Here is a 19,659-nt window from a genome sequence, read left to right on the forward strand (position 1 = left end):
TTTAGATGACAGAAAAAATATTTACTGAATATTCATGTATAATAATATTTAAGAAAAATTAGGAAAATGATGTGTCCATGCCTGATGTTCTCATCCTCCGCAACACTTTTTGAGAACAGTTTAAGCACACATACAGAATTTTAATAAAGTTTGATTTTGAGTGACCAAGCACATGGACCAGTTAGTTCAAGATGGCTACCAGGTAAGATCATTTTTTACAGTTAATTTGAAATATTGTCTTGTCAAAATGCTTACACGACATTTTGATTATCATTACTGCAACAGATGCTTATTAAATGTTAATTTAATTAATAGAAGCATAATACTTTGATTTTAAATGCATGTGCAGAATCTCCAAATTATGTTCTTTCAGGTTTGTCATGTCATTTTGAAAATATGTCAGTGTTGATGTTTTCTGACTGTTGCGGTAATGAGATTTTTTAGGACTAATTTTTTAATTATGTTACAAAAAGTGTTAAATGATAAGTAAAAGTTTTTAAATTAATGTTCCCATTTACTCCAGACTTTGTTTTTCAATGTCTGATGGGAAAAAAAGTAAATTTAAGCAATTTTTACATTTTCATGCTTGACATTTTTAAAACCAAGTTTTCGTGAGAATCACCCATATATATATATATATATGGGTGATTCTCACGAAAACTTGGTTATATATATATACACACACAATGTATGTACATTTTTCTTAAATATAAACTTGCATGTGTATACATAATTATTATACACAGTACATACACATGTGATGTAAACAAAAAGGAATTTTGATCAAGGTATGCGACTGTTCTGATTTTTTTCAGCATACATTTTTCATCCTGCATCAAAATTTTATTGTATTAAACATAATTGTATGCATTTGAAAATTAGAGCTGGGTTCTGTTTTAATGTACCCAAATGTACCTAAAATAAAAGAGTTTAATATACAGGTTTGTGGCTATTAATTTCTTTTAATTAATTACCCACTTGTAAATGTATGTTCACTGTTATTTTTTATAAATATAGTATTTGTAATAAATCTATATTCATTGAGTTGAATCGAGTATAAAAACAGATCCGAGAATCGAAATGGTAAACCGAACCAAGAATCGAAATTGAATCGATTTGATAGCTTGTGAATCGAAATCGAATCGATCTGGAACATCTGGCCCTAGTGTTTACTTAGTTTTAATTATTTACTTGAACAAATTATTTTTCCCATATCATTATTATATATGTCATTTCAAAAGCTACTGCTCAATTAAGTCTATTTTATTTACTTGATTATCATCAATAATTGTTTGTTACAGCCATAGATAAGTTAAAATATTTTTTTATTGTAAAATTCTTGTGTCTCTTCTCGTGGGGTGTCTGTCATCACACCCTTAGTTTTAAGTCAAAATGTAATAATTTTTGCTGTCGATGAGCTCTTGTCTGATTAATAATAATTAAAAATACTCATGGAACAACTGCAATAAATAAAAAATTTCAAATGCTAATTCCTGGTAATTTATTTACCAACAAATGTCTAAACAGCACCATCTACTGGACAGACATGACTTTTTTCTTTAGAGAACCCCATGTTCTTGATGTTCTCATTTCCTTTAAATTATTTTGTGATAATAAAGTAGTCATATGTGAAAATGTCGCACTGAGCCGTTGATAGATATACATACTGATACATATTTTCAATACATATATGTTGCTTAAAGACTTAACCCTTAAAATAAAGATGAATGTGACAGAATGTGACAACTGCCCAGAAAGCACAGGATACAAGCTAACAACGACTAAAACACCAACATCAAAAAATAAAAATAAATAACAACGAAGTCCATTTAAACACATAACAAAAACTTCTCTGACATACAGAGCAGTGATGCAAAGCCTCTCTTCATACTAACAGCAGGCTAACCGAGTAAGCAAGATCAGTTTTTAACAGTTCAAACCACGTGTTTGACGAAACATTTCCTTTTCCCAACATGCTATTTTATAAGCTTATCAATGCTGCGATTTATCTGTTTTTTTGAGGTTTGCCTGAGTTTTAAAATCTTCGTTCTCAGTTTCCCGATGCTAACTCTGATGCTAACTGTTTATCAACAGTCTTAGCGCATAAGATACACAAACATCTGACAATTCAACGTCATCATGCAGTTAACTACTCATACAGACTCATATATATTTACAAATATGATTATAAATAAATTTAAAATAATGCAGTGGAAGTGATATAAAGCTCTTGAGATATGCATTAGTAAAAAACAACAAGGAGATACAGTTGCACGCGCACACATACACATTACTTCAGTTTAAACTCGCAACTCTACAAACAACTTTTGTTTGGCCAAGTATGATTCTAATGTGTACATGATAAGTAATTTGTTTTTAAATATAAATTAATTAAAATACTCTGCACGTAATCACCTTCCTCTGAGTCTCTGCCTCTGAAACTGCGATCGCCATCCTCATCGACACTGTCTAACTCTTCCTCGTCGTTATAATAATCCACCATGGGTGAAAGTAATGTCGAAGCCATTTCATCTATTGAAATATAGGTATAAATTCTGAAGTGTAAACAATCGCACCGGAGCGGGACACAACGTTTTTAGTCTTTCGCCCCTTTTTTCAATGAGAGGGTAGGCCGACAAATCTGATTGGTCGAGATGTCCAGGCAATGCATGATGGGAAACGTAGTCCGCGTATGATAGTATGACATAATACGAGCAAGAGCGAGCAAGAGAGAGAGAGAGAGAGAGAGAGAGAGAGAGAGAGAGAGAGAGAGAGAGAGAGAGAGAGAGAGAGAGAGAGAGAGAGAGAGAGTATTTCTATTTTCCAGACTTCCCTTGTTTTTATCAATCAAGGAACAAAAGATTTTTTAAGTTGTCTCGGCCAGGTAAGCATATTAATGTCATTATGAAACAACGTAAACATCTTCTGATATGATTATATAATATTTTTACTGATTTTGTAATGAATGCACGATGGATTTTTAATTTAACACGGAGTATTTATTTATACATATCATCATTAATTAAATCTATTTTGTCCAATTTGAAGTTTAAACATATTATTGGGTTTACTGGGAAAAAATCTTGGAACATTTATAGCACAATATAAAGCAACAATTACCATTATGTTGTATTTATTAATCAATAATGGAATGTACTGTGTCCAGAATGATGAAGAAATTGAAGTAGCCTATATTAGGTTGATTAGAAAATTATTGAACATTTATAGTGCAATAAAACACAACGACTAGCAATATTGTGTATGTCTAGTATGTTGTGTTTACTCATCAATAATGCAATTTATTTTGCCCCAAATGGTGAAAAACATTGGAACATTAATACTACAGTAAACGAGTACAGACTAATATAGTATATATTGTATTTACTACTAGTAGTAGTAGTAGTACTACTACTTCTGCTGCTGCTGCTGCTGCTACTACTACTACTACTACTACTACTACTACTACTACTACTACTACTACTACTACTGATAATAATATTAATAATAATAATAATAATAATATATTTTTGCTAGTCAAGTACCATATTCAGACAGGAATAACAGGTGATTAACAAACACCTGTTATGCATACGTGTGCATGCATGCCTTAGGACAACATGGTGACCAATACTTGCATATTATAAATGGCCTGGTCGGTAATCTACATAAAACTGTACCTTTAATCAGCATTTCACTAGATCGTAATCCTATTACAGGTCTGCCACTATGTCATTCCATTGTGTTTTCACGTGTACTTCTGTGAACCGGCAGGTGGCGGTGTTGAGTTTGAAAGACGCTGGGATCGCTGAATCGTTTGTTAGTCCTGTTACCTTGTAGCAGGTACGATGGGGTTTTAAACGCGTAAAATGCGTGTCAGATGTTTTTCAGTCGCGCGAGGTTCCGTACACAGTATTTATGCTGGATTTTTTAAGATGAATTTCCCTCGCGTTTTATCAGTACGCCGAGCGTGAGAGACGCATGACGTCTGTCGAAAATTAAACATGTTGATGCCATTTGCAGGTGTAAGAGCACCAGGACGTCAAGTGCAATGAGTTTGGAAGTTTATTTCCCCCGACATTATACCTTACAAGGGCTAACGGAGAAATAAGAGTGGATTTTTACTGCGCGTCATTGAGGAGAGCTTTTATTCGGGTGAAAACGTTTGCATTTACGGGACTTCTATGGAGTTGGACCTGGATTAAAGATAAAGCTTTGCTGGCTCGGTATGTTCATTTTTTGCTCTTTCAATTGCATTGACGGTGCATGTGTTTTGTTTTGCACGGGTATTTTACATGTATGATGTGTATTAAAAGCGTTTTATCGCGTTTTGTGTCACTATCGCGCGTACGCGTCTTCATAGGTTGCATCTGTGCTCGATTGATGTTTCCTTGATGAGCCGTCAGACTTCATAAAGTAGAAAATTACTACGACTGATAGAGGGTGCAATTTGGCAAAACGTGCTTGACTTTATTATTCAAAATATTGCTACATTTTATTTTGCAATGGAAATGTGTTGGGAACGACAAACAAAACTCGCACATATTTGATTAACTTTATTATTTTTTTCTCTAGCCTATTTACATTGTTTATGTACATGTCATTCAGAAATAGAAAACACTAGAAAGTGTTCATAGTGGGCATATTTGTGATCCAAATATATAATACGCATGAACATCTTTTCAAGGAAACGACGTGTGGCGTTTATATTTAAAGATTTTGGTTTAGTCTTCTGGTAAGACATATGTGTATATTTATACTAGTGCACTCTGGTGTGCTGTGCATAGTGCGTGCATGTTGAGGCGAGAGCTCGTGCACTGTATTTCCGCGTGTGTATGTGTGTAAGAGCGCGCTTGTGTGTGAACTAAACTCTGTGCGCACACAACGGTTGTTCATCCAGGAAGTCAGATAGACAGACAAACAGGCGAACATGGACCATCAAAACGCGTAACATACTCAATTTCCCACAGGAATACATGTGGAAAGGACTGTACCTTTCCCCTCTGAGCGCCCAGTCACCCTTCAGGAACGAGGTCAGTATTTTAAACCATATTGTCATGTGGATAACGTATATCTGGGCGACACACGTCATTGTACATTAATTTCATTGTCGTGTAAACGTTAATTATTTGTAACATTTAGTTATGTTACTCCGAGATCAGGATGGAGTTTGTCTATTTGAAAACACCTGCGGGCATGTATATAGCAACGCTTGTCAGCGATCTGAGCCATATGCCACCCAAACTTTCACTTCCTCTGTAGCTCAAACGGCATTTTGCATGCTGTGCATTCATATATTCTCGTAACTGTTATGAGCGTTATGCAATTAAGGAGGCAAAGTAAGAAGCGCGCTTCAATATGCATCATTATGAAGAAATGAGTCCGTGCGCAAAGGCGCGCTCCAAAGTGACCGTTCAGTGTAACCGTGAAAACTTGATATGTTTTGGAGAAGTGTATGCTGCCGGTGACAGTGCTGTTTGTGGCGCTTTTTGCTTATTTATGTGTGGTCTCTATGTTAAACTACGCGTTTGTCTTATGCGCAGCAAAAAAAAAAAAAATGTTTATGTTCAAATTTTATGTCTACGAGGAGTCTCAAGATTTCGCCAAGGAGAGGAAGGTAGCATACATCCGACTGTCGTCATTCAGCGCTATCAGCGTCGCACATGAACCAGAAGTTGTTTTGGGGGTCGTTTGTGAATTCATAGAAATGGGTTATGCATATAACTGATGACATTGCAGCTGGAATAGTTAATTATTAAGTATTGAAAGACTTTTTAAACTAATTTTAAATTTAGAGTTGTTTTGGTTTTCAAAGTTTTTTGGTTGCTTGCATGCATAATAATGTCATGTTAAGTAGGCCTACTTATTAGACCTATGATTATCTCTGATGGTATTTAGAAAAAATAATGGTTCCTAAGTTGTTTGTATGGTTCCATAAAGAACCATTAACATCCACCGAACATTTGCTGCACAACTTCCTTTGTGGTAAATGAAGACTATAAAAAGGAAGAAAGAATTGTTATTTTAAGAACCTTTGACCAAAAGGTTCCTTGTGCAACCAAAATGGTTCTTCTATGACATCACTGTGAAAAACCTTTTATGGGGTGAATCTGGGTCTGTTTCAGTTCTTGAGTGGTCCTCATGCTGGTGGTCTTGTCAACGTTGGCTGTCATTGTTCCATGAAATTATACAGTTACTTTCTGGAGGTTTAAACTTTAAAGTGTCTTTTCCCACTAATACATTATTTACATTTATGTGTTTGGCAGACACGTTTATCCAAAGCGAGTAACTTTGCATGCAAGTTATGCATTTTATTACTACACTGTAAAAAAAGTTTAAAAAAGAAAAAGTTGAATCAACTCGAATTTACCATTTATTTCAACTTTCTTAACTAGTGAGGAGTTGCTTTACATAAAATAATAAAGTTGAAGTAACTTAAAGTTATGGAACTTTTTTTTAATAATTTATACAAACTCCTAACGAGTCAGGAAAGTTGAAATTAAATTCTAAATTCAAGTTGATTAAATTAAACGGTGTATGTGTGCACTATAAAAAATGATATGCTGCCTTTAAAACTTTTGTTGAATCAACTCAGATTTACAAGTCATTGTAACTTATTCATTTTATAAGTTGTCTCTTGGGGTTCAAACCCACAATCTTTGAACTACTTGCGCAATGCTCTATGCCAGCCACAGTGAGCTGCAGTGACACCTTACCAAGTAGGCCTACTTCCTCTGAAGCATACCGATTCTGTTTGCCACTTGCAAATAGTCAATTAAAGTTAGCACTTGGTATTAACTTGTAATCTAACTTTTGTGGTTACTTGGTTTTTGTTTATGGTCATTCATTTACAAAATATGCAAGTTAAATAATCTCTATAAGATTGTCACCACATGATTGTTGTGGTCGAGAATTCACGATAACATTTATCATGGTATCTATACAAATTTAAAGAAACAACAACAACAATCAGATTGCTATCAAAAATATTAAATTTATTTATATATTTTTGCCTAATAAATCAGGCCCAACATTTCACTATTAGGGAGGTGGAGGGACAGTGTTACAATAACACCACTACTTTAGAGAGTCAACCACTGACGTTGGATTATTTATTATAATTATGTATGCGTAGTAAAAACATGATATCAAAACCTCATTTATTACAAAACATAGATTGCAGACCCTTTTTCATAAATAAATGGCATTTTTAGCAGCAGTTTTTGCTAGATCAAAGTCAAAATAATAACAATTACAGTAGGTGCTGTCTGCAAGGGCATTACACATTGTCCTAACCAGACGCAATACTATATGATTCCAGCAATAGGCAATTTGTCTGTCTATACTGAATGCGGAAAAGGGGCGTGTCAGGAAGCAGTCAATTACAAAACACAACCAATCAAAACAGTTTTTCTCTGTTTGTGCTTCCTCTCACACAAATGCATCCCTCTGCTTTTTATGACTTTTTCATTTGTTATACATTTCTGCTTTTTAACATCTTATTAATCTCTCCTCCATATTTGATGATTAATATTCAAAACGAGGAGATTTTCTCTAACCTGTAATCAAGGTGAAGTTTAGGACAATTGAGTGTGACTTTGTCTAAGGTTTAATGGCCTTTAAGTGTCATTATACTGAAGGTGCACTTAGGTGATTGCTGGATATTTTGGAAGGGATATTTTGGATGGGATATTTCCTTAATTATTAATGCATTTGTGGAAATTGTGTTGAGGTCCACAACATGAACAAATATGAAATCAGTGGAATACAACAAAGGTGTACTTCACAAGGTGTAGCGTAATACAATAGTCTACTTGTTTTTGGTTTAGGCCACTGCAGCCTGGTTAGTGCACAGTGTGAGTCTCATCAAGTGCATGTAGGCTACTAATATGCAATTTGTAAAAGTATTTTTTTCTGAGACCAGACTTCTCCAATTTGGGGACGTATCAATCGAAGAACCATTTTTTGTAAATGTTGCCTTCACAATTGATAACATGATCTTCCATTGTGGTGTATCTTTAGAGAAACATCCATTGGTGTAAGGTATTTTTTATTACATTTGCATTTTTTATTACACATGCCACCCTGTTCAGATCACCATCTTGGCTAATCTTAGCTCCTTATTCTAAAATAAGTTAATGATTAGTTATTGATGAGCTGACCACAGTCAGTGAGCGCAGTGATTTCGAGCAGACTTGCCCTCCATCGTTCCTTTGATGGCAGTGCAGGGAGTCAGTGAGTGTCCCATCTTGTTATAATTAGCGCTTTTGATGAAACCCGTGTTGTAATCTGTGCCCAATAAATTCTTGCACTGCTTTTTATTTCAGGGTTTCTCTTTTTAAAGTTCAGCTGTCAAGTGAACAAGTCTGGAATCTTCTGAAGTTGACATTAAACATGCACTCATATTATACATAACCCAACCAAACTGTGCCCGAGCGCGATCGTCCCCCCTCCCTACTCCACCAGAAGCACGTCCTTACATTGTACTTTGACCAGTAACAAAAACGCACAAATTGGATTGTACGAATTAGCCACCTTGTAAAATACGTACGTCTTTGGGTCATTGACGTTAATTATTATGGTTCAATTAAATGTAAAGGGTTAAAATAAAAAAAATAAAAAATCCAGATTACTTGCAAACATTCTCTTTTTTTAAAGACCAAGTGTAAAATTTCTGGTTTTATTTCATTTTGAAAATAATTTCATTTGGGGGATAATTGCAAAAATGTCAATGTGGTGTAAACGGTCTGTGTCAATTGGTGTAACTAGTATATTTTTTTAAATAACAATTTACATATATTCATAAAAAATGTGGAATAAAATATAATCATGTAGGTTGGTGTAATAAGATTTTTTTTACATACATTTTTACATCATTTGTCAAAGATTATTTAGAAAACTAAGCTGTTTTCAGCATGTGTACAGACAAATATTACAAAAACGCATTAAAAATTACATTTAGAAATAACTAATAAAATGTATTTTTGTGTGATATTTTAAAATGATTTGTTATTATGCTTATGCCATCAAGTTGGATAAAATATTTTATATTTCTCATTTTTTGGCGCAATTGGTGGATACTTGACATTTTCAGGTCCATTCAGTCTTAACTTTCATAAAAATGGTGCAAATGTAAAAAATTTTTTTTCATAAAATCAACATAAATACACTATGTTCATTGCAATATACCTGATGAATGCTTATAAAACATAATATTTTTAAAAAATATTTTTGAATTTCTCATCTTGCCAAACCGTTTTTGTCACTGACCCATTTCTATGAGATTCTGTTGAATAGAGACCCATGTTTATTTCTTGTACTTAACTTTATACAAGTATGCGAAAGCATGTGAGCCCCCGTAATACCGTACATACACTTGGTTTTTCAAGTCCTGACTGAAGTCCAATGCCTGATTACCTTTCAGGATTAGTGAATTGTTAATTTCTGCTACACTGTTGATATAAATGTTGTATCTGAAATACTGACACACACTGAATATCATTTTTTTAATATTCCTTTTCAGTCTCCTTCATGCAAGCACAACGTCTCTCTTGAAAAATGCATCAAGATGGGAGTAACCACACGGGTTGTCAGATGGGGCGATTCGGGCGTGCCCGCTAGGAAAGCACATTAAAAATTAAACCTCTGCCATCGGCCGTAATGTTCATCTGCGATCACCTTCAGAGAGGATCGTAGAAGAGCAGAGCTCAGAATAGCACGAAAACTCTCACGTATGCTGATTTTAACGGCGGTATTAAAAGAGACACGTACGGCTCGTCTGTGGAAAATCGTAAAAGGTGCCTGCCACAGATGCTTTAGGTAATTGTAGTACTCCGGAGGATTCGGTTACAGATATTGACCGCAGCCTGGACATGGTTTCACAATAGAGGCTCCTGACATAGTATGGTGGCTCTCTGGCTCACAGAACCGGGCTGCTGTCAATTAAATAAACAATGTAAGGGGTAGATGCCTGTCATCGTGTCAGACTGAAGCCATGTTTGGTTTAACTGTATGTGAGCCAGTGGTTTGCCACTTTTAAGATGTGACAGACTATATATGTAACTCTGTCTTTGCAATCCAGTGTAAAGTTTCATAATCTACTGATGAGATTAGGAGCATCAAAGTTTGGTTTCAATCGCTGATTTCACATTGATTTCCATCTTTCACATGGCCTTACTCAATCAATATTAATGATATTAAGGTTTTTACAGAATGCTCTTTACTCTTAGGATGATTTTATGTAGATGGGTTTTCACTAGGGATGTCCCGATCTGATATTCTGCACCCGTAATGTGCATAAAAAGTCAGGCCAAGCGCATAATTCCCAAAATAACCATCTGCACATTAAAGCTTTTTTACTATGATAGTTTTACGCAAGTAAGGAAAAATATTTAGCATACCTGATCAAATGTACCTATTATATGAAGAGTTTGGTTCCAAAACGCAATAAATCCATTTTGACTAATTTCGGTAAAAACGTGTTTTCTATACCAAGAAAGTGACAAGATGATAACCACTATTTTCTGTTACAAACTTTCACATAGCATCTTTAGGTTATTAAAAGATACAAAATTCAAATCCATCACTTGATTTTCAAAGATTTATTATAAAAACTAATTATTTTTTCTCAAAATGCTATAAATCTATCATATCGAGGCCCTAAGGTGACATTGGAGAAAAAAAATCTAAAGCTTAGTTTCATGTGTGCTCAAGCGAAACCTTCATGTGCAGATTTTTTTTAAAGTTTAGTTTGGTGTGCTCACGTGTGTGCACGTGAAGGTGAAAGTTTCACTTCCGCACGCGAAACTAAACTTTATTTCATTTTTGATCCATGTCCCCTTAGGGGCTACGTATTATTGAATCAATATTAAAATATACATTTATCTTTGCAATGTTATATTCATTTAGTTGACTAGTGGTATAAACTGATTAAAGATGCAATTTGTATTGTCTGCGCCGCTAGATGGCGCCAGATAAAATCAATAACAATGACGTTGTTTAATGACGCTCTGAAGCAGCGTGGAATTATGGGATTTGTAGTCTTTAACTCAACCGCTGATGGCCATCAATCAGACGCGAACGAGAAATCACGTTGACGGATAAGGTAATCAAGTCTTATAAATGTTGCGTTTGATGACATCGTTCATTTCATTATGTAAGTTTATATGTGATGTTCAAAACGAAATTGTTAGTCATTGATGTTACACTATTAGTCCAAATTCGATGGTTAACACAGCACAGAATTAGGTTTTCAACTTACAATCTACAATGATTTTTCACATAATGTATTGACAGTACAAATCTTATTTTGAAGTGTCTTTAAAACGACCATTTATATTGCTGTACAATACCTCTTGATGTACATATAATTTGCGGGAAGACGCGCTGATTACAATCTACACACTAATGTTGTGATCAATATAATAGCATACGTTTTTGAAGGGTTACGAACAACTCACCCATCGCGTAAAACACAAGCAGGATCAGAATCTCTGTCTAGTTAAATGTTGTCGCAAAGCTCTCTCCATCCAGATAATGCAACACCAAATTGATCCTCCTCATTCTTTCTCTTGTTTTGTTCCAAACTCTTCTTGGGTCGTTTGGTTGGCCCGTACGCTTACGGGAGCTGTCTTTGCTGACACAACCAGCGGCAGACGGTAAAAAGTAATCCATAAGACCATAAGCAAGCGCATAGCCCAACAGGTGATAACGTATAGTTCCGCATTTGTCCACGACACTGGCTGCGTCCGAAAACTCAAGGCAGTGACTTGTTGCCTTGCTGCCTCATGAGGAAATGACTTCGGAGGCATGAAGGCAGCTAAGAGAAACGGTTTCGGACACACTTCAAAGGCAGCGTGTTTGAAATATAAACAGAGAGCATATTTGAAAACTACAATACTAATTTCTCGCTAGAAATGCAATTAAAATGTGTAAAAAGTGAAAATATACGTTTATTTACACTAAATGTGTGCTCCAGTCGCTTCCTTGGCCGCCATTTTATTTTTTCGACCACTGTTGTCATGTGGTTTTTACGTCAGTAAAGGCGGTGACAAAGGGTCACATGGATTCTAACGTCATTGACAGGAGACTGCACTGCCCCGTGTCAATGTTTTGAATGGCAATTTTCTCACAATTTACAAGTAGTTGAAAACATTACAGATATTGATAGTAATCAGCTGGACAAAATATATAACACTGACCTAGTGGTTTTTGGACATTTTACTGCAAATATCTTACAAATTGCACCTTTAAAAAAATAAACATTAATGTTATTAACCAAAACACTTTTGTCATATTAAGGACACTGTCATTGCCGCGGTTATACTTGGGACATCGTCGCTTAACATTTTTCACAGCGATCAGCTGTAAAATGTTTTGGTCCTGCTCAATTTTCGTTGACTTCGAGTAAAATAATGGAAAGTTTTTCATAAGATCCCCTGGGGTCAATGTGTTAGCATGACAGAAGCTTGATGCTGTGAGTGCCTCTCGCGTAAATTATTCGATAAACCACAGGTTTATCAATGCCAAAAAGTATTATTTTGTTTTTGTTTGTTTGTTGATCACGAAGTACAAAGTAGATGAGGAAAACTTCTTCCGTGTACTCAACGCGCCGCCATTGTTGTTTACATTGCGTGGAATGGTGCGCTGTGATTTGTGGAGTGGATTTATTGCATTCTGCAAAAAGGGAGGAGTGGCGTTTGGGGAAAAAAGGGCGAAAAGATGACAGAACAACACGGCGGATATTGTATTTTTGCATAAAATTAAGAATTTACTTTTAAATACTGCCTTGATATAATACTGATTTTGGCAGTAACTCATTTTTTTAAAATGGCGTTTATCGCGTTTTGGAACCAAACTCTTCATATGTTTTGCTAAACACTGCCATGATTAATAATTACTAATGTTTTCTGTAACTTAGCAATGACTGACGTCAGTACCTGAGTGAAACCAGACAAATCTCCAAATTCTGTGAAAATGCAGTTTTCTGCATAGCTGGTTTATTGTTTTGCATGTAAAAGCATGAAAACAGGTTTTTCTTGATGCAGTTTTTTGATAGTTATCCACTTATTTGGTGCATGTAAATACACTCATTAATGCTTTTATTAAACAGTACATACGACTATAAGAGAGAGATATTTGAAAACGATTGTTTTAGCTTGTCTAGGTAAAGTTTAAGCTCTATCCAATATACTCAAATAGAATGTCTTTTAAAAGGTTTCCCTGCTCATATTTATAATCCAAACACAAGTATATAAATATTTTATGTATTTGCGTGGTGCACGCAGACGTGCGTTGCAACAGCCCCCTTGTCTCTTTGATTGACAGCCCTGTTGATGTGAAAGGAGTGTGATGTAATGTGTAGTGTACTATAAATAGTAACGCACCCCATCCTGAAGCCCTCTGTTTCACCCATATGATGTGTTGACGCATTGCAAGCAGAACTAGAATGGCTTATTGAGAATTTAAGGTGATGGATTGTTTGCTGTTTATTTTATAGATAGATTTTTTGCATCACGTATGCGTATCAAGATATGCCCGCATGATTTCATATTTATTTAAATCTTAATGTAATGCCGACCTCTCGAGACTGGAATGTGTATGTTGTGTAACATTACCCGAGATTCTTTTTGAGTGTTTTATACTTTGCATTTCTTTAGTCCAATGACAGTTCGGCTTCATTTAACAGATGCGTGTTCCCATTGGGATGTGATGTAATGTGGCCCGGCTCCCTTATGGGATCTCTCTCATTGGGTCACTGACGGCTCTCCCTGAAATGAACAGTGAGCGGTCATATCCCATAATGCCCCATCTGTCTCTCCTCCAGTGTCATGCTCTGGATCAGTGCGATTCAGATCAGTACGAGCCAATGCTTCTGCATGACAAAGAAATGTCAGGAGGGCGTCTTTGTTGTTTTCACATTTACATTTTCCAGTTTACTCTCTCTCATGGGACCTCGCTCTCTTTTTCTTAACATCTGACATTCTAAAAGTATCATCCAGCTCTCTTTTACATAAAAGGTATTTCTTACATTATATAACCACAATCACACAAATATAGGTTTAACCCTGCCATGAAAAGACCTCCATATCACTAGCTTAATTTTTTTTCCATCAGCCTGGACTTTTAATAATCTCTTCTTTCTGTAACACAAATCGACGGGTCGACCGATATGTTTTTTTTATATTAAAGGTGCAATTTGTAAGATATTTGCAGAAAAATATCCAAAAACCACTAGGACAGTGTTATATATTTTGTCCAGCTGATTACTATCAATATCTGTAATGTTTTCAACTACTTGTAAATCGTGAGAAAATTTCCATTCAAAACATTGACACGGGGCAGTGCAGTCTTCTGTCAATGACGTTAATATCCATGTGACCCTTTGTCACCGCCTTTACTGACGCAGCCCACATGACAACAGTGGTCGAGTTCGAAAAAATAAAATGGCGGCCAAGGAAGCGACTGGAGCACAAATTTAGTGTAAATAAACGTATATTTTCACATTTTCACTTTTTACACATTTTAATTGCATTTCTAGTGAGAAATTAGTATTGTAGTTTTCAAATATGTGATTAGTTATCACAAAGGCGCTCTATGTTTATATTTCAAACACGCTGCCTTTGAAGTGCGTCAGAAAGCCTTTCTCTGAGCTGCCTTCATGCCTCCGAAGTCCTTTCCTCATGAGGCAGCGAGGCAACAAGTCCTCACTGCCTTGAGTTTTAGGAAGCAGACAGTGTCGTGGACAAATGCTTATGGAAACTTATGGATAACTCTTTACCGTCTGCCGCTGGTTGTGTCAGCTCCTGTAAGTGTACGGGCCAACCAAACGACCCAAGAAGAGTTTGGAACAAAACGAGAGAAAGAATGAGGATTATCTGTATAGAGAGAGCTTCAGAATCTCGGTCTAGTTTAATGTTGTCGTGATCTTGCTTGTGTTTTACGCGATGGGTGAGTTGTTTTGATTCGTTACCCTTCAAAAAACGTATGCAATTATATTGATCACAACATTAGTGTGTAGATTGTAATCAGCGCGTCTTCCCGCGGACGATATGCACATCAAAAGGTATTGTACAGCAATATAAATGGTCATTTTAAGACACTTCACAATAAGATTTGTACTGTCAATACATTATGTGAAAAATCATTGTAGATTGTCAGTTGAAAACTTAATTCTGTGCTTTGTTAACCATCGAGTTTGGACTAATACTGTAACATCTATGACTAACAATTTCGTTTTGAACATCACAATAAACTTACATAATGAAATAAACAATGTCATCAAACGCAACATTTATAAGACTTGATTACCTTATCCATCAACGTGATTTCTCGTTCTCGTCTGATTGATGGCCATCAGCGGTTGAGTTAAAGACTACAAATCCCATAATTCCACGCTGCTTCAGAGCGTCATTAAACAACATCATTGTTATTGATTTGATCTGGCGCCATCTAGCTGCGCATAAATACAAATTGCATCTTTAAGAAAGCTGTATGGCCGATATAACAACCCAGTAAATAAGCTATTAACAGAAAATTGTTGAAACTAAAAAAAATCATTATTATGCATAACATATATAAATATACCATTTTAAAGTATTTAAAACATATTTACAATAAATAATTAATGTGGATCTGACATCTTGTGGTACTGTTTGAATAAATGTGTTAAACTAGTGTGGTGTTGTGTGTGACACAACATAACGTCATGTTAAAAAAAGTGAATAATGATTGGTTATTTTACTGTCTTTTAGACTTCGGCTTTACATTGAGTGATACTGAGTGTCTTTTTTATTACAAACATCAAATTTAAGTAATATTGAAAAGATTTATCGGCTTATGCCGAAAATAAAAATCCAAATACCGGCTGATATATCGGCATCTGCAATATATTGTCCTATCACTAAAATCGAAGTGTCCTTGTAACATTTGAGACGTAACAAATGTAATCTAGTAACGGCAATGAATAAATTGGTTAAGGTTGGCTTGGTGCTACAAGATGATTCCACTGGATGCTTTTGATCATGTAATTAATTTTACTGTGTGAGCAGTCTATTAAATAATGGATACATTTTTGCCTGTAATTTGTAAATAGGGTCTTGCACTCCAACTGATACAGTGCAGTATATAGCCAACATCCAACATAAGGCTTGGAATTTAATATTTGATGTAATCCTACCAATTTAGCTGGATTGTTTAGGATTATGCACTCAAATATGCTTAAATATGCAAAAAAAAATGCTGGGTTATTTTCAACCCAGCATTGGGTCAAAAGGGACGAACCCAGCCTGCTGGGTTGTAATTAAACCCATGCTGGATTGTTTCAACCCAAAATGCTGGGTTAGGTAAATTTTCTGGGTTTAATTTAACCCAACGGCTGGGTTCGTCCCTTTTTGACCTAGTGCTGGGTAAAAAAACCCAGCATTTTTAGAGCGCCCTCTAGCTTTTGGATGTAGCGGTATTTCATCATAATTCATTAAGAAGCATAGCAAGCATCATCGGACGATTTATCGGCCCATCCCTAAACATAGCACTATTCTGACGGGATTCGTTTTTCAAATGACGTTTGAGTTTCAATATGTCCCCCACAACGTCTGTGATTTTATGTACAGATTCGGACGGGATTAAAATTCTGGGAGTGTCTGTTTTATGCGTTGCAGAAGATCACGTGCTCTGGAAACGCGTGTTTGTAAGGTTTGATATTTTCTTTAAATGTAAAATTATTACAGAACATGTCGTTTATTAATTTAATTTTAACAAATCAAAATAAATTATACAAATTATTTTATTTCGCCGAATGAAAAAAAAAACATCCAGATCTGAATGAATGGGACTGAGGAAGTACAATATATGCGCGTTAGTAAGACCTTATGGTCAAAAGACGACAAGAACCGCGTTTTCAAAAGATATTGCGGGCAAACAGACATTTGCATCCGGACGGGATTACATTTCTCAGAGGACCTCTGAGTTTGGCGAAAAACAGTAGGTAAATTGCTCTGGAATTTTTACGGTAGTCGTCAGAGAAAAACGCATACATGGCCGATTGGGACGGGTATAAAAACAGAGGACCTCTGAGAAGCACAATTTTTTCAGAGGTCCCCCTGTAAAACTAATCCCGTCCGAATAGGGCTATAGATGGCTTAATTTAAATTTTACATATTTGGTCCATATTTTACCCAATCGTGAAACACCAGTTTGACCAGTGTGTAAAGCTGAAATCTGTAGTTTAAGGAATACTTCACCCATAAATAAAAATTTGCCCATAATTTACTCACTTTTGCCATCCTGTGTGTGTATGCCTTTCTTTTTTAAATAATGTCCTGGCCCTTTCCAGCCTTCTAATGGCATTGAATAGTGGCCCACGGTTTTGAAGCATTAATTTATCATCTACACTGGGTTATTTAAAAAATAAAGGGTAAATTTAACCCAGTGGCTGGGCGTTTCCATTTTTGACGTAATCCTGGGTTGAAAATAACCCAGCATTTTAGGGTGCACTCATACTATGCAAATGCGCTCACACTATAGCCTTCCGCACCTTACAGTAGTTGCATCAGGTAGCCAATGACATTAGAGTCTGACAGAAAGGATGCTTGCCAATTTTAAGTGCAATTTGCATCAGATGTTTACTAAAGTGACTGTGGGTGGTCTGTGGGCATGTCGTCTGAGACCGTGAATGTGAATTGTCCCGCTGAACAAGAAGTAGATTGGGAAGGAAGTCATAAAGCTTTTGGGATTTGGTGATAGAGTTGTCAGGCACTGCACCGGCTAAAGTAGGCAAATCTTTGAGCTGACAAGTTTTTCAATATCACTGAAATATGGCCTGCGAAATATAATTCTGCTGTCAGATCATTTAGTATTGTTATGGGGGGTCCTTATGGCTTTGAAAGTTAAATTGCTCTGTGATTCAAAGTTAAAATAAGTCGAGAGAAATTTTTTTAAATCAGGGGATTGTTAGCATATTAAAGTCAATTATTTTTAGATGCATCAACTCTCCAGAGATATTAATTGTTTCTCCTTTGGCCTCACTAGCAGTGATTATTTCCTGTTGGCGGTACTTGCTCATATCCTGTCTTACAGTAAGTGCTCTCATGGCTTTTGTTTACAGTAGATGCGCGTGTCATTTCAATCGAATGAAGCTTGACCTGGACATTGAACAGAGAAAGATAAACAAGGGTTCCAGTTAAGCATATGTAGTAGATGAATGCATGGAAAGATTGACAGCTCATTAGGAAATGAAAAGATAAAATATTTGCTTATCTTATCCTGCAATAAGAGATTTTTGAGGTGTGGCTCTGCCATTTTCATAGTTCAGCTTGAGAGTTGGATAAAGCATCAACTGCTTGCTGTGTTTACCTAACAGAAAGGTAATGTGTTTTTAAGCCTCAGTCCATCGGAGGACAAGTGTAAGGGTTAATTTTGAAGTAAAATATTTATTTTATTTACTTCAAGAGATATTTTTGTAATCGTACATTTTGTGTTTATTTGTATAATAACAAAGGCTTTCCAAACATAACTTACCTTCACAGATGTAGATAGCAAAGCGTGCCTGAGGGGAGAGGTTATTTAAAATAGTGATGCTTGCTTTTATGGCGGTAATTAGCAAGAGCTAATTTTTCAATTCGTGCTATGTTTCTTTTGTTAGATGCCTGGAGTCATTTTTGAGTGTCTGAGTAATAAAACAAGATTGAAACTAAACGTGTTTGGGATCTACTACGCATGCAGGAATTCAAAGAAACCAGCTGAGCAGAGTATTAGCGTGCTAATATGTTTACGGATTTTGTGATCAAAACGTGCTGTTTTTCTTTTCGTCTTTTCTAGTCACCGCCGATGATGCGTCCCACCCCAAATCAAATAAACAGAAAACGGACAAGGGTTTTTCTAAATCATTTATATCAGAATCTACTTTAATAAACAACGTTAGATCAGAAGCAGGCACTTTTCTTTTGTAGTTTATTTTTTATGCGAAACGAGGGATGTGAATCATAATAATGGGATATGTAGGGTAGAAAGCGGGTGTTCGAAGGATCCGACAGTGTGCTAATTTAATTCCCAAATTAATTCAGGCATGGCATTAAAGCTGAAATCGCAACTCTGATCGCTTCTCTGCATTGACGTACATAATTCATACTGCCTGTGTGTGTGTGTTTTACCAAAACAAACCGAACACATGGGAGATGAGTCAGTGGCCTAGATGTACGTTGTTTCCCTTCAGAGGTTTTACTTCCTGACGTTGCCTTTAATCTCTGTGTTCTTGACTTCCTCCTTCCGGCTTGTTATGTCTTAAAATTGCCTTTTAGCCTTTTTTATTGCAATTGAGAGACCAAGATAGCAAAAATAAGGTGTGCAGCAAGTGATTAATAAAGGCAGTCATGTATGTATGTATGTATGAAATGTGTGTATTGGGGCGCATAATATATCGAAATTACAATATCGCAATTATGCATTTCACAATAAATTAATGTGCTTATTTTAAAGTTTGCAATAAATTAATGTATTGGCTGTAGTTCCCCCTAATGCAGATAACAGAGTAACCGGCACATAAATATTTGTGCAATAAGTGTATTTTTAAATATTTCAATATAATTTGGATGAATATTACAAACTTGAAGCTATGGTTGTAACAACTAATCGATAAAATTGATACTAATCGAATATGAAAAGTTT

At 35.7% G+C, this 19,659-nt stretch overlaps 2 protein-coding genes across 5 annotated transcripts in view; one reads left to right on the forward strand and one right to left on the reverse strand.

Moving 5' to 3' along the window:
- suds3 (SDS3 homolog, SIN3A corepressor complex component) overlaps nucleotides 1-2,661 on the reverse strand; it is a 21,334-nt gene extending 18,673 nt beyond the window's left edge. The window contains exon 1 of one of the 2 annotated variants that reach the window (XM_055198554.2): nucleotides 2,416-2,661. In XM_055198554.2, coding sequence (XP_055054529.1) covers nucleotides 2,416-2,527 — 112 coding nt within the window. In that variant the 5' untranslated portion in view covers nucleotides 2,528-2,661. The remainder of the gene's footprint in view (nucleotides 1-2,415) is intronic. The other variant, XM_073860498.1, reaches the window with a different exon arrangement.
- A 1,151-nt stretch (nucleotides 2,662-3,812) lies between these two features.
- Nucleotides 3,813-19,659, forward strand: part of taok3a (TAO kinase 3a) — a 96,001-nt gene continuing 80,154 nt past the window's right edge. Inside the window, exons 1-2 of one of the 3 annotated variants that reach the window (XM_073860642.1) lie at nucleotides 3,813-4,223; nucleotides 4,968-5,030. The gene's annotated coding sequence lies outside the window, so the exon portion shown is untranslated. Of the gene's footprint in view, nucleotides 4,224-4,825; nucleotides 5,031-19,659 lie in introns of those variants that run through there. The other 2 variants (XM_073860641.1, XM_073860640.1) reach the window with 2 other exon arrangements.

Source organism: Misgurnus anguillicaudatus, chromosome 22 (assembly GCF_027580225.2).
Source record: "Misgurnus anguillicaudatus chromosome 22, ASM2758022v2, whole genome shotgun sequence".
NCBI lineage: Eukaryota > Metazoa > Chordata > Actinopteri > Cypriniformes > Cobitidae > Misgurnus > Misgurnus anguillicaudatus.